General features: G+C 50.4%; 1 protein-coding gene across 1 annotated transcript in view; it reads left to right on the forward strand.

The window, feature by feature from the left end:
* TENM4 (teneurin transmembrane protein 4) overlaps nucleotides 1-25,844 on the forward strand; it is a 388,830-nt gene that overhangs the window by 140,817 nt on the left and 222,169 nt on the right. Inside the window, exons 4-5 of the mRNA XM_082659462.1 lie at nucleotides 10,577-10,832; nucleotides 22,819-23,054. Of these exons, the coding sequence (XP_082515588.1) occupies nucleotides 10,577-10,832; nucleotides 22,819-23,054 (492 nt within the window). The remainder of the gene's footprint in view (nucleotides 1-10,576; nucleotides 10,833-22,818; nucleotides 23,055-25,844) is intronic.

The raw sequence follows: 25,844 nt of genomic DNA on the forward strand, positions 1-25,844 counted from the left end.
TCTTAAAGAGGGGAGTAGAGAGCTGTGGGTGCAGCCCTGGAGTGGTGGGTGGGCTCAGGTCAGATGGTGAGGGTCTTGTCCTGTGGGCAGTGGGGAGCCATAGAAGGCTTTATGGCAGGGGAGTGACCTGGAGCAGGGGTGAGCCAGTGGGCTGAGACCCCAGTATCGTCTATGGCCCTGGTCTGGGTGTCCACTGATGAGCTGAGGTCATGACAGTGGGAGAGGTGAGAATCCCAGAGATGTGGAGGGCAACACCAGAGTATGGCAATCATGGCTAAGCTTTTGAACCTGAAAAAGAGGGAGAAGGCGATGGTGATCCCCAGCCGCCTGCTTTGATGGAGGGAGTGGGTGGTGTGGCAGCGGTGGTAATACTGAGATCAGGAACACAGGAGAGGGAGCCAGCTGGAGAACGCTCCATACGAATTTCATTTGAGCGGCAGAGGCTTGAAGTTCAGGGAGGAGGTTGAGGCTAGTTATTTCAAACCACTTCATTGGCAGGAAGAAGGGTTTCCTGGAGTTGCGCTGCGAGTTCCTCCAGGTAACCTCCTGGGCTTGGCCCCGATTCTTCCTCCTAAAGCCCATGGAGTAGATATGCCGCTTCCTCCATCCTTTGGCTGTTTGAAGGCAGCAGTAGTGCTTTGCCCATCTCCTTCTTTCCAGAAAATTCCCCGAGAGGAACAAGGGAAGCCACGAGGAATCAGACTGTCAGAGGCTGGAAGGAACCTCAGGAGATCATCTATCAAATGAAGGAAGCTCCTTTTTCAGACAGATTGAGGCCCGGGAAGGGGAGGGGAGTTTTCCAAAGCCACAGCGTGCATTAATGCCACAGCGGGGAACAGTTCTTCAGTCTAGGACTCTCTACTGCACCCCATAATCGGGTGTTTAATTTCCGAGCTATGAATTGTGTGGCCTAAGTGACGAGACTGGGAAAGCTTATCATAGGCATGTGGTGTATTTCAGCTGGACTCCTAGCCACACACTCTTTCTTTAATCCCTTTCCCTAACCTGTCTCCTCCCCAGGCTAACAACATTGGTCCTCTGTTTATCCCCATAGGAACACAGTTTCTAAACCCTCTCACCATCCAAGGAAGCCAGGGAAAACACTGACTAGCTCCAGAGGCTGCAGGGTGGGGGGGGGGATCGGTGTCTACAGCACTGGCATGACCCCCAATCCAGGTGTCCCTTCTCTGGCCCCATTCCAGCTGATCAGCACAGCCTGACCCTCACCTCCCTCCTTCGTGCTTTCCCTCTATGAATGCAGCCCACTGCATTAGATCTGCTCCAGCACACGGCAGCCTCCTGTTGAACTGAATTCCACCTCCTACACTCTCTCTCTCACACACACACACACTGACACACTCACACACACACACACTCACACACACACACTCACACTCCTATTGATAGGTAAGGCTCCTTATTGATTTGGGACTTAACCTAACAGTTGATGGGTCAGACCATTTTTGAAAAGGGCAGGAAGGTAAGAGTGGAAGGAAAGAAAACTTAATTGACAAGCAGAAAGCTTTCCCAGGACAAGTTCTGCCCTAAGCTTTAAGCTGGGGGAAAGCCATGTACCCAGCAAAGATCCCCTGTGGTTGTAGCCGACCTTTCCTGATCGGTCTGTTCAGATTTGACAGGCAGGGACCTCGACTAATCCATCTCTGGGTCTCCAGTATCCAGCACAGGGCTTATGGAGAGTGACCTTTGTGAAAGGAAGGAAAGCAGGGAAGCAGGAGGAGACGGAGGGAGGAAAGAAGGACCACGTTTCTCTTCCTTCCAGGCCACCTCTCTGCCCTCTTCGGTGCCCAGTCGCACAGCACGATCCAGTCCGCCGACTTGCTGTGCACGTCTTTAGCAAGCAGATGTTCATTAACGGATTTCCCGGGTTCATCTGCCAGGAATGACTCAGCCTTGCTTTTAGAATTAGAGGGACTCCCACCCCTTCCTCCTCCTGTTTGTCAGTTGGGGAAACCGGAGCTCAGATAGCTTAAGTGCCTTGCCTCAGGTCACACAGCAATTAGCAGGTGTTAGGGGCAAGCGCAAGAATGAAGTATACTGGGAGAGAGTTCTTCCGGGTTCAGATGGTGGCCCTGCCAAGTTGTTCACTCTCCTGCTTAGAACAGACAGCTTTTGATGCCCTTGGCTTAGATTGTAAATTACCATGACTCTGGAAATAGCAGTGCTGACTATACCTCTCTCTGGCAGAGACTCCTGACTCTGCTCTTTCCTCAACTGTCTGATGAAGACAGCAGGGTGTCCCTCACCCACACCCCACCCTAGGAGAGCATTCGTTGCTGGATGAGGAATCCTGAGTGCGTTGTAATGAAGCCTGGGCGTTCTGGTTCACTCCTGTGACTACTCTAACATTTGGCTTTAAAAGGCTGGAAGTTGGAGTGAGCCCTCTGAACACCCTTAAAGCTGCCCCTCTGGCTCCAGGTCCTTGCAGGGGGGCTCCAGCCTCTCCCTCTGCTCCCCCCACAGCTCTCCACTCCGAGTGCCCAGGTGTCCCTTAGGGGCCTGCATCCCTCAGCCTGTGGGCCTTTGCTGGTGCCAGCTCCCTGCTCCCTTCCCTTCGTATACCTTCACCCTGTCTCTCCCTCGGTACCCAGTTCAAGGTCTCGCTCTTCCTAGAAGTTTCCCCAGACCACTCTAACTGTAACCCATTATAGCCTTGTGGGATGAGGCTACTGCCTGAGACACTGCCCTGAAGCAGGGCTTCAGAGGATGGGGCCGGGGGTGACCTCAACCTCTTCCCCCTTCCTCCTTCCAGTGTCCTGCTGTGCTAACAATTAGCCAAACCTCTCTGGAAGCCAGGGGCCAAGGGAGCACAGGTGATGGCAGCCCTTACCAGTCACCTCCTGTGACAGAGAGCGAATGAAACTGGGGATGGGGGTGGAAGCAAACAGGGAATAAAATTGTGTATTATTAGCTATTTACCCATCCTAGACTAATTAGGACTAGGCTAACCACTGACTGGATGGCATACCCTTTAGGATCACCTTTAAGATGACCGGTTCCTGTGCATGGCATGCAGCTGTGTTCCCTGGCCCCCTCCTGCCTGCCAAACACCAGGTGTGCTCTCCAGTCATTGGAACAACCAAAAAACAGCCCCTTCCGCATTTCCAGACGGCCCTATTTGGAAAACCACTGCACTGTACAGTGGGACTTTTGCATTACTTTAAGGCATTGTCCCTTCATTGCTGTTTCTCACATACAAGCACTTTAACAGTCTGAATTCACTCAAAGTGCTGCCCTAAGTGAACGAGGGAGCAGAAAAGCCACACTGTGACCTCAGGGTGTCCTTTTTTACTCCCCATCAAGAGCACTGGGAGAGTAGCCTCAGGAAGCTCTAGCCTGCTGCCCCAGCCCCTGTGGGCCCTCCCTGTTTAGAGGCCCTGCACACGGGCCATGACACAGAACCAACAGCACAGCAGTGAAAGTGAACAGAAAGCATGTGTTCAGGGAGAGAACGAATGGGCAGAGAAAACACACAAATGCAGCCCCTGGCCTCGTGCTCAGACCAGTGATTCCCATTCGGACGCCACTGTTCTTATTCCTTCTGAGGCAATAAGAATAACGCTGATAGCTCTCTCTCTTACACAGGACCCTCCAGTGTGTGAGGTGCTTTCATAGACATTTGACAAGAAACCAAAACTCAGGTTCAGTAAATTGTCCGAGATTATATATAGCTTGGAGGAGGCAGAGCGGAGGCTGGAAGTCAAGCCGTCAGATCCCGGCTGCCGACTGTGGTGACAGAGAGCTCTCTGGCTTCTCTAGATTGGTCGAGGAGGCCAAGGTTCATTAGCTGAGCTCTCAGCACCGCTACTGCCCCATCCCGAGTTAGTGGTAGCCGATGGCATTTTAGTGGAAGCCAAATCACTCTTTCTCTTGGCATTCTCAGGCAGCTGGAGTATTTGTGTTTTATGATAATTAAATACCATCATCCTTCATATCTGACAATCTTTAGGGCCCGATTAATGACTGCAGCGCACGCTTGGTCGTCGTTAACTCTGCGGCCAGGAGACCTTTCGGCGCCTGGCGGCCGTTTCACGGGGTTGGAGGTGGACGCCCAGCCTGGCACCCTTTCTCAGAGCCAGTGCCGGCCTAGATCGCAGAGCTGTTGACACGTTCAGATTCTTTGCCCGAGCCAAAGCTCTGGAAGTTTATGTCTTTTTCTCATGAATGTGCTCTTATAAAAGGGTAACGACGCGCTCCACTGGAGTCTCGCTAGCAGTCAAGCGTCCCACAGGCAGTCTGGGTCCTGCCTGCAGCCTGCCCCCACCTGGTTCATTCTCCACATGGCCGCCAGGAATCTGCCTCAAACACTGGTGTGATCATGGCCCTCCCGCCTCAGAGCCCATCGGAGCGCCCTCCCACCCTCCCGATAAAGGCCAAGTTCTTTTGTTTGGCATCTCCAGGCGACCACCACCCAGACCTGCTCCCAGTGTCTCCACCTGGCCTCCTGCCACTGCCCCTCACAGCCATCCCACAGTAGTTAGAGAAATGCCCAAGCCGGCCTCACGTTCACTCTCTTCTTCTCTCTCTCTGTCGACTCTGGACCCCCACACATGCCTCATCCAATTCCTAGAATAGCCTTTAGACAGAGGGCACATGTCGCTTGCCATGAACCCTGCCCCGAGCCTGACAGTCAAGCTGGCAGCCCTCACTGTGCTCCGTTGAGCTCCAGCGGGGCTGCAGTGTAAGGCCAACGAGGATTCTGGGAGCCAGCGCTTGTGGACCGCTCGCCGTGTGATGGGCATCAGTGTGGGCACTTTCCCCGCGTCCACTCCCTCCGTGTACGTAAAGCAGGGTGGTTAAGAGTGTGGGCTCGGGGGCCAGATGCTTGAGTTCAGGTTCTGGCTCCATCTCTCAGTGGTTTAGGAATCTTGGGCAAAGTTCCTAGCCTTTCTGTACATTAGTTTCCTCATCTATAAATTGGGGAGTAATAATAACTAGTACCTTCTTTATAGGGGTGTTATAAGGATTAAATAAACCATTCGGAACCAGTCACATAGAGAGTACTCAATAAATGTTAACTATTATCATCTCATCATAATTACTATCTTGTGTAGTATCTATTGGTGTGTCTTATTTTTACTAAATTGTGAGCAGCTCAAAGTCAGAGACCATATTTCTTTCATCTCTAGATCTGTTTATTCATTTGATGATAGCCCTTCCTTTTATTACATTACTACTGTATACTTATTTTATAGGTGAGGAATTAGAAGCTCAGAGAACTTGAGTGACTCGCCTCAAATCATGTAGCTTGTCAGAGACAGAGCCAAGGTTGAACTTAGGTCTGGGAGGCTCCTGAGCTCCGCTCTGGTACTCCTTTTACATCTGTCCCCCAAACACCAGCTATTTGTCAAGGCCGGGGCTCATCCTTAAAACTCCCCAAGTCCCTGCACACAACACAGGGCTGTTCTATTGCTGATTGATTGAACAACCTCAGGGGCCCTCTCCTTAGGGTACACCCTGAACCCAGGACAGAGCAGCACCCTGGTTTGCTCTGAGATGCTTACCTAACGCAGAAAGGGGCCCTACTCTTTGAGGACATGGAGACCCCGTGTGTCCGGTTTAGTGCTGCGTGGCAGGCTGCAGCCATTCTCACTGCTTCTGATCTGCACATCGAGCTACAAGCACTTTCCCGAGACCAGGGCTCCTGAAAGCCAATGGGGTTGTCCAGAGTGGGATTCACCTGTAAAAGAAGAGGACCACGTTTCTGCCCGGCGTGTTCCTACTCTTTCTCTCTCCAGGTTTTTTGCTTTGGCGCCCCTATTGGAAATGCTGTAGAGTAATCGTCACGGTGACAGTTGAGCACTTTATGCCTTATCCATTCAGCATGGCTTTACCATAACCGTGGAATTAATAGTTACTTTTTTTTTTTTTTTTGCATTACTGTGTTTCAGGCACTATGCTAAGAACCTTATATATATATATATATATATATATATATATATATATATATATATATATATATGTATGTATATATATGATCTCACTTACTTCTCATAATGGCTCTGTAAGATGGGCGTTATCTCCATTTAATGATAAGAAAACTGAAGCTCCAGAGAAGTTAAGTATCTTGATCAAGGTCACACAGCTTATAAGTGGCAAAGCCAAACCTTAAACCCAGGGCTGTCTGACATGAAAGCCTAGTCTCCTTCTATCACCTACTGCTCTGCCCAGCCCACTGAAGAAGCCTCACTATGATCCCAGTTCAGGGAGATGCAGCCCAGAGGCATTTGGTATTCAGGGTTTTTGTGCATATAAAATGAAAAACGTCTGAGGTGTTGGAGGGAACCAGCAACTGTAAATATACGTGAGAACTGGTAGGAAGCAAAAAACCTTCCTGGAAAACCGGGCTTGCAAAACTCAGATAAGCAAGTGGCCTTTACTGACAGAGGTGTGCAATGTAACAGTAAAAATGACTCATACCTGGGCTTGATTCAGAGAGATACTTAGTGGCTGTATCTGCGAAAAGAGGGTATAAATTAGAATTACACCACAGCTTTGCAAATATACCAGTGCTTACTCCCAGGTAGCAGAAGAGAAGCCATTGCTTGTGCAGACAAGAGGTCCACCTACCTGATTTGTTCTCCCTTCTCTGCCCCCCACATTCCATAAATATTTACCGGTGATTTGGGGTGAATGGCACTGGGGCCCTTCCCCTCAGGGCACAGTAGGGGCTCACTCTGTATTTGGCACTTGAGCAAAGGATATCCTCCAGAAAGTGGTGACGCAGGAATGTGTGCACCCTTCACAGGTGCACAGACCAAGGACCAGGAAGGTGATGTGAATTACTGGAGGCCACCCAGCCAGTGAGTAGGAACCGCAAGAGAGTTCTTCTCTCTCTTAGGCCATCACTGTCTCATTCACCATTGTATTCCCAGCACCCAGCTTACAGGTCCTGGCACAGAAAGGGGATTCAGTACATGCTGAATGAGTGAATTGGTTCTGAACTCCCTCTAAAGATGAGAGTATAGATTGGGGAGGATAAGGGGAGAAAAGAAGGCCTCTCCTCTCTGTCTTCCCTCCTGGCCATAGGAGCAGAAAGGAGTCTCCATTCAGACCAGAGAAAACATTTGCTCCTTGGGAAGGCCATGTCTTTTTTGGGGTTAGGAGTGCACTCCCATTGCTGAGCCCCCAAACACAGAGCCTTTCCCTGGGAAACCTGGGAGACATCAGAATCCCCTTTCCTACTGTTCTCAGAATGGAAGGGAAAGAGAGAGCCCAGCTGAAGCATCTGGGACTCTGGTTCCAGGCAAGTAAGTAAAGGGCTGTATGGACCCCTGGCCTAGAGAGCCCAGGTGGCCTGCTGTCATTTTGAGCATACAGAAATCCTCCCCACCAGCCTTACCCTTCTGGACAGATTGCCCAGACCACTCACAAGAGCCACTTGCTCAAGAAACCTACATTGAGCATCTGCTTCATCTAGGACCTGTGATCAACAGCACAGAGGGAGCAGGGATTTTTATACCTACTAGAGGAGGCAAGGTGGGAACATAAGTATGCATGCTCTGGGGGAGACAGAAAAGGTGAGCCGTCTAGGTTACCTGCTGTGTTAGCGTTCAGTGGAGGAAAAGCGAACTTTGGAGGAGGGTAGATCAAGGAAGGCTTTCTGGAAGGGGTGGCAATTGAGCTGAGCTTCAAAAAATAGAACGGATTTGGACCAGGACATTCCTTATCCCCGTAGGAGAATTTCCTTTTAGACGCTTATACTTAAAGTCTCATCATTTCAGGACTCTTGGCAGTGCTATCAAGCCAGAGGCGGGCATCCTACTTAGTCACAAAGCTAGTGTCTGTAGGCTTGCAGGTCAGCCTGCCCTGACCCAGACCTCAGATGCTTGCTCTCTTCACTGAGGGTCTTTTTCTTGCCTTTGGCCATGGACTGAGACGGTCAAGCAGGTATCTGTGTTTTATGCAAAGGCACCATGGTTTGGTAGACAGAATTCAGGCTGTGGGTTAGTAAGGACCACTCACTAGTTTTGTAAGCCTCAGCTTCCTCGTCTGTAAAATGGGAATGATAATCATGCCGCCCTCTAGGAGCTGCTGTGAGCATTAGAAAGGTTCAGGCTGTGAAAGCACACTTAGTATGTGCTCAAATACATGGCAGCAACTGTTAATATCAATTAGGTAAAATGCCATGGGAAGGTTGACTCCTAGCGATGGGCCAGGGGCAAGGACTAGGTCACCCTTCTCTGCCGGCCTCCTGATAACCACTGGACAGTAATGCCCTGGACTGAAAGGCCAGGGGTAGGGAGGGACCCTCAACCAACCCAGGAGGCCGCTTCTGCTGCTGGCTTCTTTTCCAGGCTCCACATGTCTCCATTAAAATGCTGCCTGAGGACAGGTGGACCAAACAAATGACCCTGCATATTCTCGCTTTCTCCCTGGTCCAAGGGTGTCTGTTCTCTGCCTGTTCTACTGGCTCCCAGGTTCTCTCCCTTCCCATCAAGGGGCATCTCTGTTGGCAGATCTTCTGGTCCAGGACCACAGCATGGTACATCTTCAGAGGGTACCATTCATATTCTGTGGCCTTCCTGGAGACCATCTTCATTGGAGTGGCAATGTTAGCCACTCTGTGGCCCAGCAGATCTCTTGGCCTCTGAGAGAAAGGTATGGAGTATACAGGGAGGGAGCTGATGAGAGATGAGGCTGGAAAGCCAGGCGTGGATCAAATTCTAAAGGGCTTGGTAGATCCCATGTGGCCTTTATCCTGAAAATGGTTCGTAGGAAGGAAGTGATTTGCTCACATGGGTTTCTGTTTCTTTTTCCCTTCTATTGCTACCCAGCCCCACTCCCACCAGATTTGCTTTATAACTCGTTGGCATAAAAGACTGGGTTACATAAAAAGCAGAGAGCGACGCATCTTCCACTAAAAGTAGCCATAACACTGATAGTGCCTCACGCTTGATTGTGCTTGATGGTTTCCAGAAGGCTGTCTGCTGAGCCAAGGAAGAGCACAGCCTTTGGAATGTCATACCTGTCTTGGTTTGGATCCCATATTCACTGACTCTCAGTCCTCTCTGTGAAATACAGGGTTCTCGAGAGGAACAAGTGACGTGGAATACTTTGTAGACTGTGAACTTGAGAAATGTTTCCTTCCCATTGATTGCCTCATTTGATATCACTGTAGCTCTGAGGTTCCCTTAATAAACTCTTTCCCCCATTTTACAGATGATAAAACTGGGCTCAAAGAGGTAACGTGACATGTGCATGGTGGTCTTAGTCTTAGGCCTTTTTTTCTTTTTCTTTTTTTTAAAATTTTTATTGGAGTATAGTTGATTTACAATGTTGTGTTAGTTTCAGGTATACAGCAAAGTGAATCAGTTATACATATACATATATCCACTCTGTTTTAGATTCTTTTCTCATATAGGTCATTACAGAGTACTGAGTAGAGTTCCCTGTGCTATACAGTAGGTCCTTATTAGTTATCTATTTTATATATAGTAGTTTGTATGTGTCAATCTCAAATGTAAGTTGGTACAACCATTATGGAGAACAGTATGGAGGTTCCTTAAACAACTAAGTATAGAACTTACCATATGATCCAGCAATTCCAGTCCTGGGCATATATCCATAGAAAACCATAATTAGAAAAGATACATGCACCCCAGTGTTCATTGCAGCAGTAGTTACAATAGCCAAGACACGGAAGCAGCCTAAATGTCCATCAGCAGAGGAATGGATAAAGAAGGTGTCGTGCATATAAATATATTTAATAGATATAAATAAAATTTGTCTCTTAATTCTCTCACCTGTAAAATGGAGATACAGACAGTACCTGCTTTGTAGTGGGTCGTGAGGATGAGCTGAATTAACACAGGTAGAGGGCTCGGAATAGTGCCTGGCACATAGTAAGGGCTCAAGAGATGTTAGTGGTGGTTTTTAATCCCCCCCAGACTCATTCCCTTTAGTCAAAAGTCACCTGAGGCCATCACTGTCTGTGTGACCTAAAGTTTCACCACTGCCTCCAAATACACAGGCCACAGCGCCCTTCCTGGCTTTACGTGTTCTCAGATTTATCACCATCTCGGTAAACTGTGTATTAACTTATCTTGTATTTTTCACTTGCTGTGTACCATTGTGTGTAATTGGTGATGCTCACATTTTAGCACACGTCTGAATCACCTGGAGCGTTTGTGGAATCAGATTAATGGACCCCACCCAAGATTCATGGCTCAGTAACTCTGGGGCAGGGCCCAAGAATTTTCATTTCGAAACAATTCCCAGGTGATGTTGAAGTTACTGATTCTAGCCATACCCTAAAAGTACCAAAGAAACAGCAGGAAGCTGATGACATGGGAGGCTAGTCTTTCTTTTTTTTTTTAATCTTATTATCTCTCGTACGAAAATGTCAGCTCAGTGGGCACAGGAGTTTTGTCTGCTTTTCTCCTTGATGTATCTCAGCAGCTAGAAGAGCAGGTGCTCAATAAGTGCCTGTCGGGTACCTGTGTATTGACCGCCTGACTGTGTCCGGTTTGCCAGTGCCTGCGGCTGGCCCGGCTGCTGCCGCGCGGTCCCCGTGGGGTCGTCCCCGCCCCGCTGACTGCGTGTGTTTGTGCCCTAGATCCCCCGGGTGGCCTGCAGAACCACCCTCGGCTCCGGACACCGCCGCTGCCGCTCTCGCACGCCCACACCCCTAACCAGCACCACGCGGCCTCCGTTAGCTCCCTGAACCGGGGCAACTTCACTCCGAGGAGCAACCCAAGCCCGGCCCCCACGGATCACTCGCTCTCCGGAGAGCCCGCGTCCGGGAGCGCGCAGGAGCCGGCCCACGCCCAGGACAACTGGCTGCTCAACAGCAACATCCCGCTGGAGACCAGGTGCGGGGCGCGGGGCGGCCGCGGGGTGCGGGATGGCCGGGCTGAGACCCTCGGGCTCTGGAGGGGCCCCGCTGTGTGCCCGCCACCTGGCCCGGCCCGGGCGGCTGGGGTCTGGGCCGCAGCGTAGGGATACGAGGAGGGCGGTGGGATGATGTAGGGGAGAGAGAGCTGGGGCTTGGGAATCAAGCAGCCCTGAAGTTCAGGGCGAACCTGCTGCTTACTGAAGGTATGACCTTGCTCAACTTGCTGACCCCCTTTGTGCCTCAGTTTAATACCCCACGGGGATGCTGCTCACTGGAGAAGGCTGTTGTAACAGTAGATGAGAGCTGATGTGTGTGAGCAGGGCTGTCACGTGGCAGAGAGCAGGCTCCCAGCGTTTGATTTGGGCCCACACCTCTGCTTTTCCCTAGCGCGACTTGGTCACCCTCCGCCTGGCGTGGACTTGCCTGGCCTGCGGTGGGTGCTCGGTGGCTGCCATCGCCCCTCACCTCCTCTCCTCCTCTCCTTCTGGCCTAGCCCCTCTATACCCAAAGCCCTAATAATCCCTAACATTGATACATTTGAGTTTTAGTTACAAGGGCTTTCATATGTGGGATATGATAGAATCCTCACAACTTTAGGGAATAGGTATTACTATTGTGATCCCACTTAAGAGACTTGGAAGCTGAGACTCAAAAAGGCTAGGCAGTCCGTGCACGGCTGAGATTTGAACCCAGGTGGCCCAGCCTCCGGGTGCAGTGCTGTCTCCCTACACCACCAACCGTATCCTCCTGGCCTGGACCCCTCTGCCTCTCCCTTCTTCCAGCCTTCTTGAATGCTTTCGGTTCAGGGATTTCAGTCCCCCTCTGTTCATAGCCTTCTTCCTTCCCTTTGCTAAGCCACTATTTTTCCCAAACAGAAGGGATTTTTTTAAGGTTATAAAAACCATACAAACCCACTGGAGAAAACACAGAAAGATATGAAGACGAAAGGTAGATGTACCCATAATCCTACCACTCTGAGATAAGCGCTCTTGGCTTCGGGGGACATAGCCTTTTCCTGTTTTCTCTAAACTGAGGATGAAGTGTCCCAGGCTGGACATTTGGAAGCTCTTTCTCAAAGAGAAACAGTTCTCAAAGTAGTGAGAAACAAAGATTTTCTCAAACTCCTGTTCCTTATCTGGGAAGAGGACAAAAGTCATACCACATTTGAGGAGGTGAAATTAATCTGTACATGGAAGGCGTACCCATCTGACTCTGCCTGGCACATGACGGTGATATTCCCACACTGAGCTAGTGGGTCCAGTGAGAGAAAATCAACATCCTTTTGTGCCATTTTACTCCTGTAGAATCATTTTTCCAAAAGCAAATTTCTCACAGATGTGGCCCAACCTGCCCCCGGTCTCTTAATTAATATGTCTCTGTTGACAGTCTTCAAGATCATGTGTGACTTTTCCCTGCGCGCCTCCTTTGCTCTCTTCACGGACACAGTCAGATAATTGTATGTCTTCCTACCCAGAGTAGCTTAATTAGATCTCTATTATTTCCAAAGTGCTTATTGAATGACAGCACATGGTTGGTTGAAAGAAGCCAGCAAGTAATCGATGGTTCTGATTCCCGGCATGGAGCGTGGCAGCTACTCCCTCTGCTTAGATGTTCATTTTTCTCACATAGGATCAAAGTAGGTGGTTCTCGTCCCGGGGCGGAGCGACCCTTCTGCGGCCTCCCAGTCTCCCGAGATTCTGAGCCAAGGAGCTGCGGCTGCCTTTCCTTGTTGTCGGCCACTGTGCTTTTTCTATGTCCTGTTTTCTTCTTCCCCTGCTGCTAGAAAGGGTATTCTGGGGCTTGGGAAAAAAAAAAAAAAAAAGTAGGTGGCTCTCCAGGTTTTTCAAGGGAAAGGAAGATAAAGGACCAGCAGCAGGGACGTTCTCCTGATGGTTAGTTTGAGACGTGAATGTGGTCCCAGCTTAAGTCTCTTGCCTCGTTAGCCAGTGCCCACATGCCTGTCTGACCCTCTCTTCTCCCACATCCATTGCTCAAACCACATGGAACTTTGTTTTCTTTTTTCTTATACTTTATCATTCAACTCATGTTCTGTAGAGCAGTTAGGAAACGGAAATAAGCAAGAAAAGAAAGTCACCCATATCTACCACCAAATGGTAATCATTGTTAACATGTTGGTGTATACTCATGTTTATATAACATTTTCTTGCTTTTCTAAATCCATTCACATATATAACATGATTATGTAAATGTAATATTCAGCATATGTGTGTATATGTGAGTGTACATATATGTGTATTTATCAGTATTCCATCAAATCCCCAGGCCTTTCATGCCCCTGTGCCTTTGCACATACTCTGCACAACTCTCTGCCAGAGTCACCTTCCTCCTCACTTCTTGGTCTAGCAAAGTCCTTGAAGACCCAGATGAAATGTTTGAGGAAGGTTTCTGCTGTGACCTCAGAGTTCTGTGCATCTAAAGATAGCCTAAAACTGGGCTTCCCTGGTGGCGCAGTGGTTGAGAGTCCACCTGCCCATGCAGGTCCGGGAAGATCCCACATGCCGCAGAGCGGCTGGGCCCGTGAGCCATGGCCGCTGAGCCTGCGCGTCCGGAGCCTGTGCTCCGCAACGGGAGAGGCCACAACAGTGAGAGGGGCGCGTACCGCAAAAAAAAAAAGAAAAAGAAAAAGCCTGAAACTGGGAGAGGTGCCTGAAACAGTGGATAAAACAATCAGAATTCTAGATCTTCATACCAACTGGTTGACAGCACAAAACTAACAAGGTATAGTTTAAGAGGGATCAGTGTCAAGTCTGGCAGATAGAATCAAAAGTAATTGTGATCAGCTTGGTGAGGTGGGAAGGATGTGGGCTTTAGATCAGGTGGATGTGGATTCCTACCTTGGCTGTAGTGCTTACTAGCTGGACAGCCTCCTTAACGTCTCTAAACCTTGATGTCGCCATCTGTAAATTGGGTTAAGAATTCATGCCTGTTGGGCTGGGAGTAAATGAAATGTATGAGAAACACACAGCACAGTGCCCGGCATTAAAATACATGCTATAAAAGCCGTTTCCATTTTTGCCATATATATCTGCTCCCCATACCAACCCTGTGAAGAAAAAAGTCATTCAGAAATATTTATTAAGCTCCTACTCACTAGAAGAATTGAGAGGAAATCACAGGTTCTATCTCTTGTCTGCTTGGAAGAAGTGAGTTTGGCCCTGATGTTCTGAGGGCATCAGTGATGGTCCACTCACTGTAGCGAGTTGTTCAAAGCACAGATTTCAGGGTCAGACACACCCTATGCTCAGACCCCCCACCCCCACCCCAGTGCTCACTAGCTGTGGACCTAGATCTTATAAGTCTTCGTCTCTAAAAGGGAGAAAATATTAGCAAATTCCTGTTCTGATGATCTATTGCCACATAACAAACTACCCAAAACTTACTGGTTTAAAAAACACCAGTTGATTGTACTTCATAGTGTGAATCAGCAGTTCAGGAAGAGCTCAGCTGGGCTGGTCTTCTGCTCCACGTGGGATAGACTGGGGTCAATCAGTGGTATTTGGCTCTTGGCTGGTCTGGTCTGAAGGATCCAAGATGGCTTCACTCACGTGCCTGACACCTTGGGCGAGACAGCTGGAAAGCTAGGCTCGGTAGGGCCCCTCTCCTTCTGATGTGGTCTCAGGGTCTCTCCACATGGCCTTCCCTGCAGGGAACTGTACTTTGTCCTCAGCAGCTCAAGGCTCCACTGCACTGAGACAAGAAGCCGTTGATCCTCCTAAACGGCTTGGCCTGGAACTGGCACGGTGTCACTTTTGCCATATTCTGTTGGTCAGAGCAGTCACAGGCCAGCCAGCTTCAAGGGACGGACAGTAGACCCCACTTCTCAAAGGGAGAGGTGCCAAGAATTTTCATCCACCTTGAATCTACCAAACTGCCTCCTAAGGTTGTTGGAGCGGTTACATAAAATAACGCCTGCACATGTCTTAGCACACCGTACGTGCTCAACTGCTTATCATGTAGTACTTGTTGTCCAGTAAATATTCACGCAGTGCCTACTGTGTGCCTGAGACATTTAAGAGAATAGACTCTTGCAGTAGGATAGAGATAAGCACAGGAGATGTGTTCTAATTGCCTCGGGATCCCCAGCACACAACACAGCCTTGCCACCTGCTGGGGGCTTGACAGATACTAACACACGGGTGAAATGAATGAGTGAATGAATGATGGAACAAATGAATGGATACATATACTCACCTGAGCCTTGAGTGGGGCACAGAGAAGACTTCCCAACGGACCTGGTGCTGTGTGACTGTGTCGAAAAGCAGGATTCCCCAGGGAGAGGCAGGAAGGAAAGGAGGGCCTGGAGAGGCACAGCCTGAGCAGAGCCCTAGAAGCCCCAGAGAGCAGGGCCTGTTTGAGACCGTTGTCCTAAACAGCTTTGCCAAGCGCCACCAGAACAGGGGGCCTCCTGATGCCAGAGAAACAGCCACAGACCCTTCCCTAATTGCCACACTGAGTTTCTGTTGAGAGTCTAAAATAAATAGCTGAGCAAATACCATAACAGCTGGTAGAATGACCAGGGGGGAATTCAGTTGCATGCTGGAAGGAAAAGGAAGGCTAGCAGAAGGACGAAGGAGAGAGAGGGCCTGGGTAACCCACTCCTTTCTCTGCCCCCGCTGTGCTTCTGACACTCCCCCAGGGTGACTGAGTCCCCCAAGGAGGAGATCGAGTCTACCTGTGCTCCCCAGAGCTGGGGTGTGATATTGCTTTAAGCCCTGCAGGTGCATCTGTGGTCCATTCTGGTGGGAGCCATGTGTTCAGGGTCCCCTAAAACCTGATCCACTTCTTTCACACTCTGTAGCATCAGACGCGTAATTGATTCCACAGGGACTGCCTGATTAATAAACCATCAGGCTCCTGTCGGATGAAGGGGAAGCTGGAGCAGAAGGCTGCCAGACCTCAGCTCTAACTCATGTGATCTCAGGCCTGGTTTGGGAGCCTGGGGGCCACTTTGTGGTCATACTCAATTTGGGGAACAGCTCTGCCTACCCTCAGGGATGGGAGACTATCCCGTGGTCTCCAGCCCTGACGCGCTTCCCAGAATGGCACACGGTGTCTGCTGGTACGCCAGGCCAGCCCCTGAGCATCGCAGGGAACTGGGAAGGACAGTCGTCCCTGTCATTGGTGATTCCGTCACAGACATGCGTAAGATACAGCCACTGCCACATAAGAAGCTGGAGGTCTAGGGAGGGAGGCAGACCCATAGGTGAATGAATGGGGACAGGGCTGTCTGGATGATGCTGTGAGAGGAGAGGAGAGGGTGTGGCTCCCTCGGCTTGGAAGCCTCAAATAACAATCATAACAAACACTCAGAGAGCCCTTACTGGGTGCTCTGATGAGCTCCCAACCGAGGAAGCTCATTAGAGACTCAGGGCCCAGGGTTTTTACTGGGGGCTGGTCACACGGACATCACCTGCCTGGCAAGTACCCCAAATCCAGACTCCCAGAAGGAAAGCAGGTGTTCAGCATAAACCATATTGTTTGTACAAATAAAACTCAGTGAGTCAGCCCCTCTTATCAGTTGATGGTGGGAACCCTCCTGAACCCTGAGCTCTCAGACACCAGCCAAGGGCCAACCTTATAAGCAAGCCTTTCGAAGGACAGCAGTCAGGACTGCTATCTTAACTCTTCTGCACAGAAAGGTGGTCTTACTATCCTCCTCACTTTAGAGGTGAAGAATCTGAAGAACAGAAAGCTTAAGCCACTTGCCTAAGGAGGCACAGTCATCAAATGGCAGGGCCAGGAGCCGTGCCCAGGCCGGCTGACTCTGGAGCTTCTGCCCCTAACCACTGTCCAGCACTGCCTTCCTGATTATTAAAGGTAGCCTCTTGGGGCATGCATTAGTAGAATCTGCAGGGAGAGAGGAATTCTGAGATGAGGGGCAGTTGTGCAAAGGCCAGGAGGGAGCTTGGCCTTTTGGAGAGAGAATCAAGAGTTCGGTGAAGTGGGAGCTGCAGGGGCTTCCCAGTGGAGATGACAGTAAATGGGGGTCCCTGGTGGAGGACCTTGAGTTCCATGAACAGGAGGTTGCACTTTTCCCCGTGGGCATGGGGGCTGGGGGTGGTAGAAGCTGCCAACATCTTGCAAATCGAGACTGACGTCATGAGATTGGCAGGGAAGACCTGGTTCATTTTTGTTTCTTTGTTCATCCATTTGTTCACATGCCAGCTCCGTAACTAACGCTAAGTGTGGTCTTGGCCAAGTCTCTTAACACCCCGCACACCTTGGCACGGGTGGGGGTCTGCAGAGTGTGGGGTGTGATCCCTGCCTGTCCTGCTCTACCGGGTGGCTGTCCCAGGGCTTAGCGGGTGGAAACATGGTCCAGGACAGTGGGCTCATGGTGAGAAGCTGGGCTGCTGAACAGGGCAGTCCCGGAAGCCACTGCAGCTTCCCAGCCACTTCCTTCCCCAAAGCCATGCATTTTGTGCTTGGGAGGCAAGCTCAACCGGCCCTGGGTCAGAGAGATGGAACCCTGCAGCTCAGGGACTGGCCCAGGGCCCCCCCTCAGACTTAGAGGGGAGCCAGTCCCCTCCCTCTCTAAGAAGAGCTTTAAGAGCAGTCTAGCACTACACTGCAGTTCCTTCTCCAAGCCAGCGGCAACTCTTTCCTCACAGGCAGCTTGGGGCTGTGAGGCGGGAGAGATCTGAGTTTGAGTCCCATCTCTAGCTTTCCACTGCCGTGTGATCTTAGGCTGTCACTTAACTTATCTGGGCCTCAGTTTCCATATCTGTAAAGTGAGTTAACAACACCCACCAACGTGAGGTCAGATGAATCCAGTGGCCATACCTGTGCTCCCAGCAGCAGTGGCTGGAGACCCTGCAGGACTGTGACCCAAGGAGGGCTCAGCAGCGCAGGTTCCCCATCAGGAAATCCTCATCACTTCTGTGTTTCAGAAGAACCAGAAACCCAGAGTGCTGGGGGCAGAGATAGACAGGAAATTTAGTAGGGAGCCTTGAACTGGGAGTCTGGACACCCGGGTTTTCATTCCAGCTCTGCCACTGACTTGCTGTGTGGATGGGAGCAGGACACATGTCTCTCTTGTCTCTCTTGGTTTTCTCAGCAGTCAAATGAGACCTAATAATTTGACCCAGAACTCAGTTTTGAAAGTACAGAATGAGGCTTACTATTTCAAGGCAATAATAGCATCTGAATAGGCAGCATTTCAGCAAGTGCTCATGTCACCCCAAACTCCCAAGTGATCTAAATGATTAACATCCAAGTTAGCATGGGTGTGGACGCTCTTTCAGGAAATCGTATGCACTCTATCACTCTAGAAACCCTTTGTTCTCTTGCATTGCCTCTCCCCTTGTTTGAATAGATCTGTACTTTGAGGAGATACTTGTCTGCTCTCTCTTTTTAAATAACTGTTTCCTTTTGAATTACAAAATTAAAAATTAAAATCACTCTTGATCCGGACAGTGGAAAATCCCCACTGTTAACATTTTCATCTTTATCCTTTGTCTTTTTTCCCTGAATGTATTTATCTATTTGTTTCTGATGCATCCTAAGTATAGATTTGACTCTCTGAGAGCATAGTCCTTACCTAGCGATGCAGGCCAGACTCCTACACGTTCTGGCGAGCGTGCCACGCAGCCACCCTCAGGCCCTAGGGCGACAGCAAGAACTCATCCCTGGGGCCCCCGGACAGGGGCAGTTAGGGCCTGCTCAGGCTGGGCTGTATAGACTATAAGAAGGCTGAAAATTTCCTCGTGAAATGCAGGGAATAGATGAAATAATAATAAAACATCACCTGTGCTACCCTCAATTAAACGCCAACTGCGTGCTAGCGCTATGCCAGCACGCTTACCTTTGTATACCTCATCGTCTGCAGTATTCGGCAGATGTTACATGAGTGCCTGCTTCCACGTGTCAGGGACTCTTCTAGACTCTGGGCACACGGGCAGAGAATACGACCTGAGATTTCTACCCTCATGAAACTAAATGGCATTAGGAAAATCACAATAAGCGTATTATACACACACACACAGACACACACGTACGCTTGCACACATACGTATACATACGTGTGTGTGTGCATGTCTAGTGCTATGTGGGAATCTAAAGCAGTGCAGGGGGCCAGTGGGTGACTAGAAAGAGCAGGGCGGGAGCTTTTATAGTTAGGGTGAGAAGGGAGGCACTGATCTGTGCAGATATTTGGGGGCACGTGATTCAGGCAAGTAGCAGCAAAGGCTTAGCCTGTTGGAGAAACAGCGAGGAGGCCAGGGTAGCACAGAAAATGAGGTTGGAGAGGTAGCAGTGGGTCGGATCTTACAAGATCTTGTGGGCTCCAGTAAGGACTATGGTTTTATTCCTGTGATGCCATTGGAGGGATGAGAGCAGGGCAGTGACATGAGCCAGGTGATACTTCAGGAGAAGTATCATCTGGATTTCTAACGAGAGTGAGTCTCCTGGCTTATGAACGATCAGAGAGACAGACTCACCTGCTTGAGGCCCCGGGGCATGATGGAACCAGACCCTGCTGACCCCGGGGCCTGTGTACCTCCCACTGTGTCACAAGACCTCCCATCGGGAGGCCATCTGTCTGGGGGCAGAAATGGGGCTACTCTGAGGGACTCCCCTGCAGGAACTCCCAGGCTCTGTGGGATGCCCCGGGGTAGTGAACGCTATCAGAACCGCCTGCCACGCAGGCTGCTGGACCCAGACTGCTTCAGGATCCTCTCAAAGGGAAGGTCCCCACCACCACGGCGGTACTCAGAGGCCCGGCTGCAAAACAGTGTTGCCTGTACCCAGGAGTGCCCACGAAATGGTGCTCTGCGGTAGTACTTACAACCCCTCGCGTTGGTCCGTGAGGCCGGCCAGGGGCAAAGCCACAGGCTCGGCAGCGACCCAGGATTACAGGCAGGGAGGGCCTGAGCTCTGGCGTCAGACAAACTCAGGCTGCCGTCAAGCTCTGGCGCTTGTTTACTGTACAGTAGGACCTTAGGAGTGTGACTTCTCCGAGCCTTGCCGTGCCAGCCCGCAAAACAGAGATGATGGCAGAGACTTCGTAGGTTGTTGTGAAGAGGAAGATTTACACTGGATAATAGTTGCAGAGTTCTAGACAGTGAAAAGCATATGGTGGATGTAGGGTAGGTAGTCGCTCTTATAGTTAGCATTAGTACTTCTGTAATCTTTGTTTAGCCCTTGAAAAGCTCCCAACATTCCTCAGTTGGTCCTATAGCAACCTGTGAGCTTAGTATTATTAGCCCCATTTTACAGATGAAAAAAGTAGTATAAGATTAGAAGAGGTTAAAGAAGTGTTTACACAAAGTCACACAGCACGAAAGCGGCAGAAAAGGGACTTGAATTTAGGTTTTCCGGTTCTTACGACCTGGTCAAAGTCAGAAGGATGGTCCCTGGCAGGGCTGGGCGTGAAAGGTAGCTTTCTGCAGTCAGTCCTTCGCTTGGGCACACACAGCAGGCTGCATCCACCACCGGCTTCTTCGAAATGATTCAAGGGAGGTGGCGGCAATCCTGAAATATCAGAAAACAGGATCCCATGCACTCATGTGTGAGTGACGCCACTTAGCAGGCACGGTTGAGACTAAAATAGCTAGTGTGTCTACCTGCGTCCTGGGTCCCGAAACGCTGCACTGCCCTCAGTGCATGTGGAGGGACAAAAGAGCCTCCGCCTCTGTCTCTGTGGGGTGCCAGCCTCGCCAATCTGTCATCACCCAGGTCCCTGCACTGCCAAAGGACCCTGACGCTCCAGTATCATCACTGCTTGGGGACTTGTGAGAAATGCAGGTCCCCAGGCCCCCAACACCTACTGACCCCGAATTTCTGGGGCTGGGTCTCAGCAAAGCACAGCCCTCCAGAGGATTCTGGTGCTTACGCAAGTTTGAAAACCACAGCTTTAGAAGCAAATGGCCCAAAATGCTTGTCTGTCTTTTTCCTTTGGACAAGCAAAGTATGCATCGCTGGCTGTTGTTAAAGCAGACGTAGGCAGGGTGACGTAGAGGAGAAAGCACGGGCTTCGGAACAGATAAACTTGCGCTCAAATTCCTGCTTTGAGCCTTGCTAGCTGGTAGCCTTGGCTGGCCCTGGGACCTCTCCACATCTCCATTTCCTCGTCTGTAGAATGGGGATGACACTGCCTTCCTTGCACTGCCTCTTTTGAAGACTTGAGGTAAATGGCTATAACATGCCTAGCTCAGCACCTGAGCCGCAGTCAGTCTTCACCAGTCAGATCTGTGATTTGATGCACACAACTGGCAGACATACAGGTTTGTATGGAGAATACTCCCTCCAGACGCCCCGGGCCAGGCAGACCCCGGGCGCTTGTGGCTTGCAGACAGACCCATCGCCTGGAAACTGCATCCTGTTGGTCTCACGCACAGCTGTACCCGTCAGCCACTTTGTGTGTTTCTCTACTCTCCCCCTTCATTGATGCATGACTCATTGCTTCATTCATGTCTCCATGTGTGCATAGAAACCTAGGCAAGCAGCCATTCCTAGGGACATTGCAGGACAACCTCATTGAGATGGACATTCTCAGCGCCTCCCGCCATGATGGGTCTTACAGTGATGGGTAGGTGACATCCTCATGCTTCTCCTGTCTGTGTGTGCTCTCCCTGTGGCTCCTGCACTTGCATGCAGACTCTGAGACCTTTCCCTGGGATCTCCTGGGGGAAGTGATGAGGCCATGTTGCATGCCCATCCCCAAGTCCATGTTCAGCTTGCAAGAGTTTATCCTTGGAATACACTGTCCCCCGGCATATTAACAGCAGTCCTGTTAATATGACGCTCCTGGCATCTCATTGGCTGCCTCTGCCATTCTGAAAGCCATCTCACGTAGCAGCTTTTATGCAGCACAGGCCCTGTATTGTGTGTATGCTGGCCCTGAGTATGTATTCTGTGGCCTGAGTCATCTTGCACCCCAGCAGGGTACAAGATTCCTCTAAGTATTACCTTTGACCCCAAGACTTCAGGGGCATGCAGTGCAACCAGTGCACCCCGTTTCCCAGGCTGTGTCCCAGTCCTCTCGTGGCCGTGGTTAAAGCCAAGCTGTGGAGGACTTCCTGGCACTTAGTTTGGCCAAACCATGTGCTTTGACCTTGCCGTGCGGCCCTCAAGACTGTAGCCAGGCTGCAGTTGCCCATCTGTCCCCTCCCATGGCTTTTACCAAGGGCTTGGAAGGCAGCAGACTGGCTTTTAAAATTGAAGTATCTTTTTTTAAAGATTTATTATTTATTTATTTATATTTGCCTGCGACGCGTGGGATCTTAGTTCCCTGACCAGGGATCGAACCCGCATCCCCTGCATTGTAAGGCAGATTCTTTACCACTGGACCACCAGGGAAGTCCCAGCAGACTGGCTTTTGAGGAGAGTGCTTAGAAGGCGTTTGCTGCCATTGGCTGTGTAGCAGCCACTAGGGGACTCGTGACCATGGCAGAGCTTAGTGGTGGTTTCTTGGTTCCCACTCCTACCAAAACCCCCTTTAAAACGATTGGTATTTTATTCCTCCACCACGGTACAAAGTCAAAGGACATATTGGAGGGAGACGGAATTTTTTCGGTTTCGTAATCTCCAGGGGGGCAGAACAGGATTTTAGACACGTTCCAAGTTACTGCAGTAATTTTAGAAAACATCTAGTTTATTCCCCAAGAAGCAGCATCCCAGCCCCATCCCTTCCCAGGAAAAGGATCTCAACACTCAGCCTTCTGTCCAGTTGGTAACACCTTCCGCCTTGGCTTGGGTGGGTTCCCCGTGGGCAGGGCTGTCCCATCCGTGTTTCGTGGAAACGTGTCTTCGTGTGCCCTGTTTTATGGTCTGGTACATGGTTCTCTGTTTTTCTGTCCCTCCGTCTCCTCCGTGCTGATTCTCTCTCTCTCTCCCCAGGCTCCTCTGCATGCTTCCTCTACTGCTGCCTGCATCCTCAGGTCAGTGTGGGCTCCTGGTGAGTCGTCAGCCCCTGACGCCCTCTGGCTTCTCTCCATCCACAGGCACTTCCTCTTCAAGCCGGGAGGCACCTCCCCACTCTTCTGCACCACGTCGCCGGGGTACCCTCTGACGTCCAGCACCGTGTACTCACCTCCGCCCCGACCCCTGCCCCGTAGCACCTTCTCGCGACCGGCCTTCAACCTGAAGAAGCCCTCCAAGTACTGTAACTGGAAGTGCGCGGCCCTGAGCGCCATTGCCATCTCAGCCACGCTGGTCGTCCTGCTGGCATACTTTGTGGGTAAGCACCTCCCTCAGCCCAGCTTCCCCTGGGTCCCCTTTGGCCCATAGGGCAGTGACCGAGACACCTGTGGGCATGAAGGCACCTTGCCAGCACGGCAGTCAGAGCTTGCAGGGTGAGCCGCTCAGCCCTGGATCACTGGCCTGGCCTGCACCCGCCCCCCTCCCCCTGCCCTGACTATCCAGGTCAGCTCTCAGGGCCCTCTCTCTCATGCTCCTGCACGTATACCAGGGAGGAAGCTCTGCGTCGGCTCTCTCGTGTGGTGGAGGCCTGGCATCAGGCAAAAGCACTCACCAAGACCGGCTTTTGACGTGGTGGTCATCTGTGACGAGAGTGTCATAGATGGGAGTCCCTAGAAATGAAATGACAAGTTGGGCAGCTGAACAGGAGGCTGGCCTCTCCTGTTGGTGCCACAGCGAGGAGCAGGAAGGAGGCAGGGCGCCCTGGGGTTGGAGACAAACTGCCAAAGTTCAGAGTGTGTGACCTCAAGCCAGATGGCATGTCCGAAGGTGGCGGTCGGGCAGGGCCATCTGTGGGGAGCCAAGGTCGAGTGTCAGAAAGGGTCCCAGGGAGCAGTTAGAGCTGCCTGAGCGAGCGCAGAGACCCAGAGCAGCACTGATCGGCCTTCCTACCGGACCCCAGGGCACGTCCGTGATGTAAGAAACTCCTCCGGACCCACTGCCCCGCTTGCGATGCCTCCCACTGTGCGCTCTTTTGACTTACTTGCAGCACAGTCTGGTTTCCTGCTTCAGACCCCTGTGTTTGGTCTTTGGTCCGCTCCCAGGAAAGTTATTAATCTGAAGAGATCTCGGGATGTTGTGCAGAGTCTGCTGCCTCTATGAAAATCAGCCTCTTAGTAAAGGCATCCAGCGGGGTGGGCTTAACCCTCTGTCCTTTCCAGCCTTCAAATTCTATAATTCTAAGATTTAAGGTAGGTCAGACCAGCTTGAGAAGGCCTCGAACCCACGCTAAGGCATTCTGAGGTTATTCTATCGGCAAAGGGAACCTTTTAGTATAAGCCCAATAAATAGAAATGGAACTAGCTGGCAGAAGCCAAAGGAAGACCGAGTGCCGCCCATTGTGCAAAAGAACTTAGCGACAAGCAAAGTCATCGTGGATGGAAAAGAACTGTCTTGAGAGGTCTGGCTCCCACTTGTTCGGGATGCGGAGAAGGGGTTCAAGCATGGTTGGGGGTTTGGGTGATGTAAGCTGTAAGGTTACTTCCCTTTCAAGATCTTTGAATTAAATAAAAACAAGTAACTAGGAAAACGATAGCCCTGCAAATAAGGAGGTCTCCTTAAACATCTCGAGGTATAATAAGCCTCGTCTGGTATCCGGGGTCTCTTTTCCCCCTGTGAAGATTGGCTTACAGAATTTCACGGCATCAGGGTCAGGTTGGCATACGTGTTTATCTATTCTTCTGTCTGATTGATTAGCTGTCGCCACCTAGAAAGCTGTGTTGAGAAGGATCCCAAGGCTATATTCAGACTCGATGGAAAAGAGTCTCTGTGATTGATTATTGATGTCTGTTGTGGTCACAGGAATGGAGAATATGGTTGACATTCCACGTATTTGCCATCCCTGCCCTGGGTCATTGGGTAAAAGGAACAGCCAAACTGGGAAAGGTCAGCACCCACCCAGGCTCTGCACGAGGTTCATGATTGATGTAGATTGGGTTACTGGTGAGGGTTGTGGGGTTCCAAGCACTGTCACCTGGCATGGAAGTTTCTTTGTGGCACTCCCAATACTGTATCCCCACCAACCACTAGCACAGCCCTTGCTTTTGACTGACATTATTATATTTCATAGATGAGTAGACTTTTGAACAGGCAGTGTCACTGTTCATCAAGAGTCGAGTAGTTCACTACATAGACATCAGCTTGTTTTGTGTTGAAGTCAAGGTTTATACTATGTACTATGTAACCTAGTTCAGAAGGAAAGCATCACTCTTTATATGATTAAATGAGTCCTCTTCTGCTTTCCATCCCATGGGCTCCTTCATCTCCCATATAGTAAGAATACACCGTCCATCATCAGCTATCTAAAGATAGGGGCTACTGTGGCCAGTAGTGAGTTCCCTACCTAGGAAGGGTGCAAATAGTGCTTATGACCATGTAAGCAAGAAAAAGATTCATTCATTGACTGGGCATGTTCTCTGGAGGACCTTTACTTTTCCTTCCAACATTGATAAGTCTCAGAATCTACGATTTTGTGAAGTTTCTTTTTCATTCAGCAAACGAAACAGGGTAGGTACCTTCAGTCAGGCACTGTGCTGAGTGCTAGGGCCAACAGTATATTCCCTACTCTTGAGGTGTTCGTAGCTTAGAAGCAGTGATTGATATGATATGATAACATAGCAGTGTTAGAAGTGGCTGAGGCAGCTCAGGGACTATGGGAATACCCAGCCCCAGCCAGGAGGACTAGAGGAGGCTTCCTGTGAAAGGTGATGTTTTAGCTGACTCTTCAAGTCACAGCCAGAAGTAGACGTGAAGGAAAGGAATTTCAAACCAAGGGACATTTCAAAGTCTCGAAAGAGGATAATGTGATGGCAAAAGGGGTTTCTGTGTTTGAAGCAACTGAGGGGTGTCGGGGACACGACTGGAGCTAATGCAGGAGAGTTTGGTCAGATTATGAAGATCACCGTGGAGGCCAAGCTAAGGACCTTACTGGATGGGCAACAGGGAGCCATTGAAGGGCTTTAAGCGGTGGCAGGACATAGTCAGATGTTTATCTCAGAAAGGTAAGGATGGAGGAAGAAAGAACAGGCCCTATTGCATAAACAAGTCAGGA

This window comes from Grampus griseus (genome assembly GCF_964374135.1).
Source record: "Grampus griseus genome assembly, chromosome: 8".
Classification (NCBI taxonomy): Eukaryota; Metazoa; Chordata; class Mammalia; order Artiodactyla; family Delphinidae; genus Grampus; species Grampus griseus.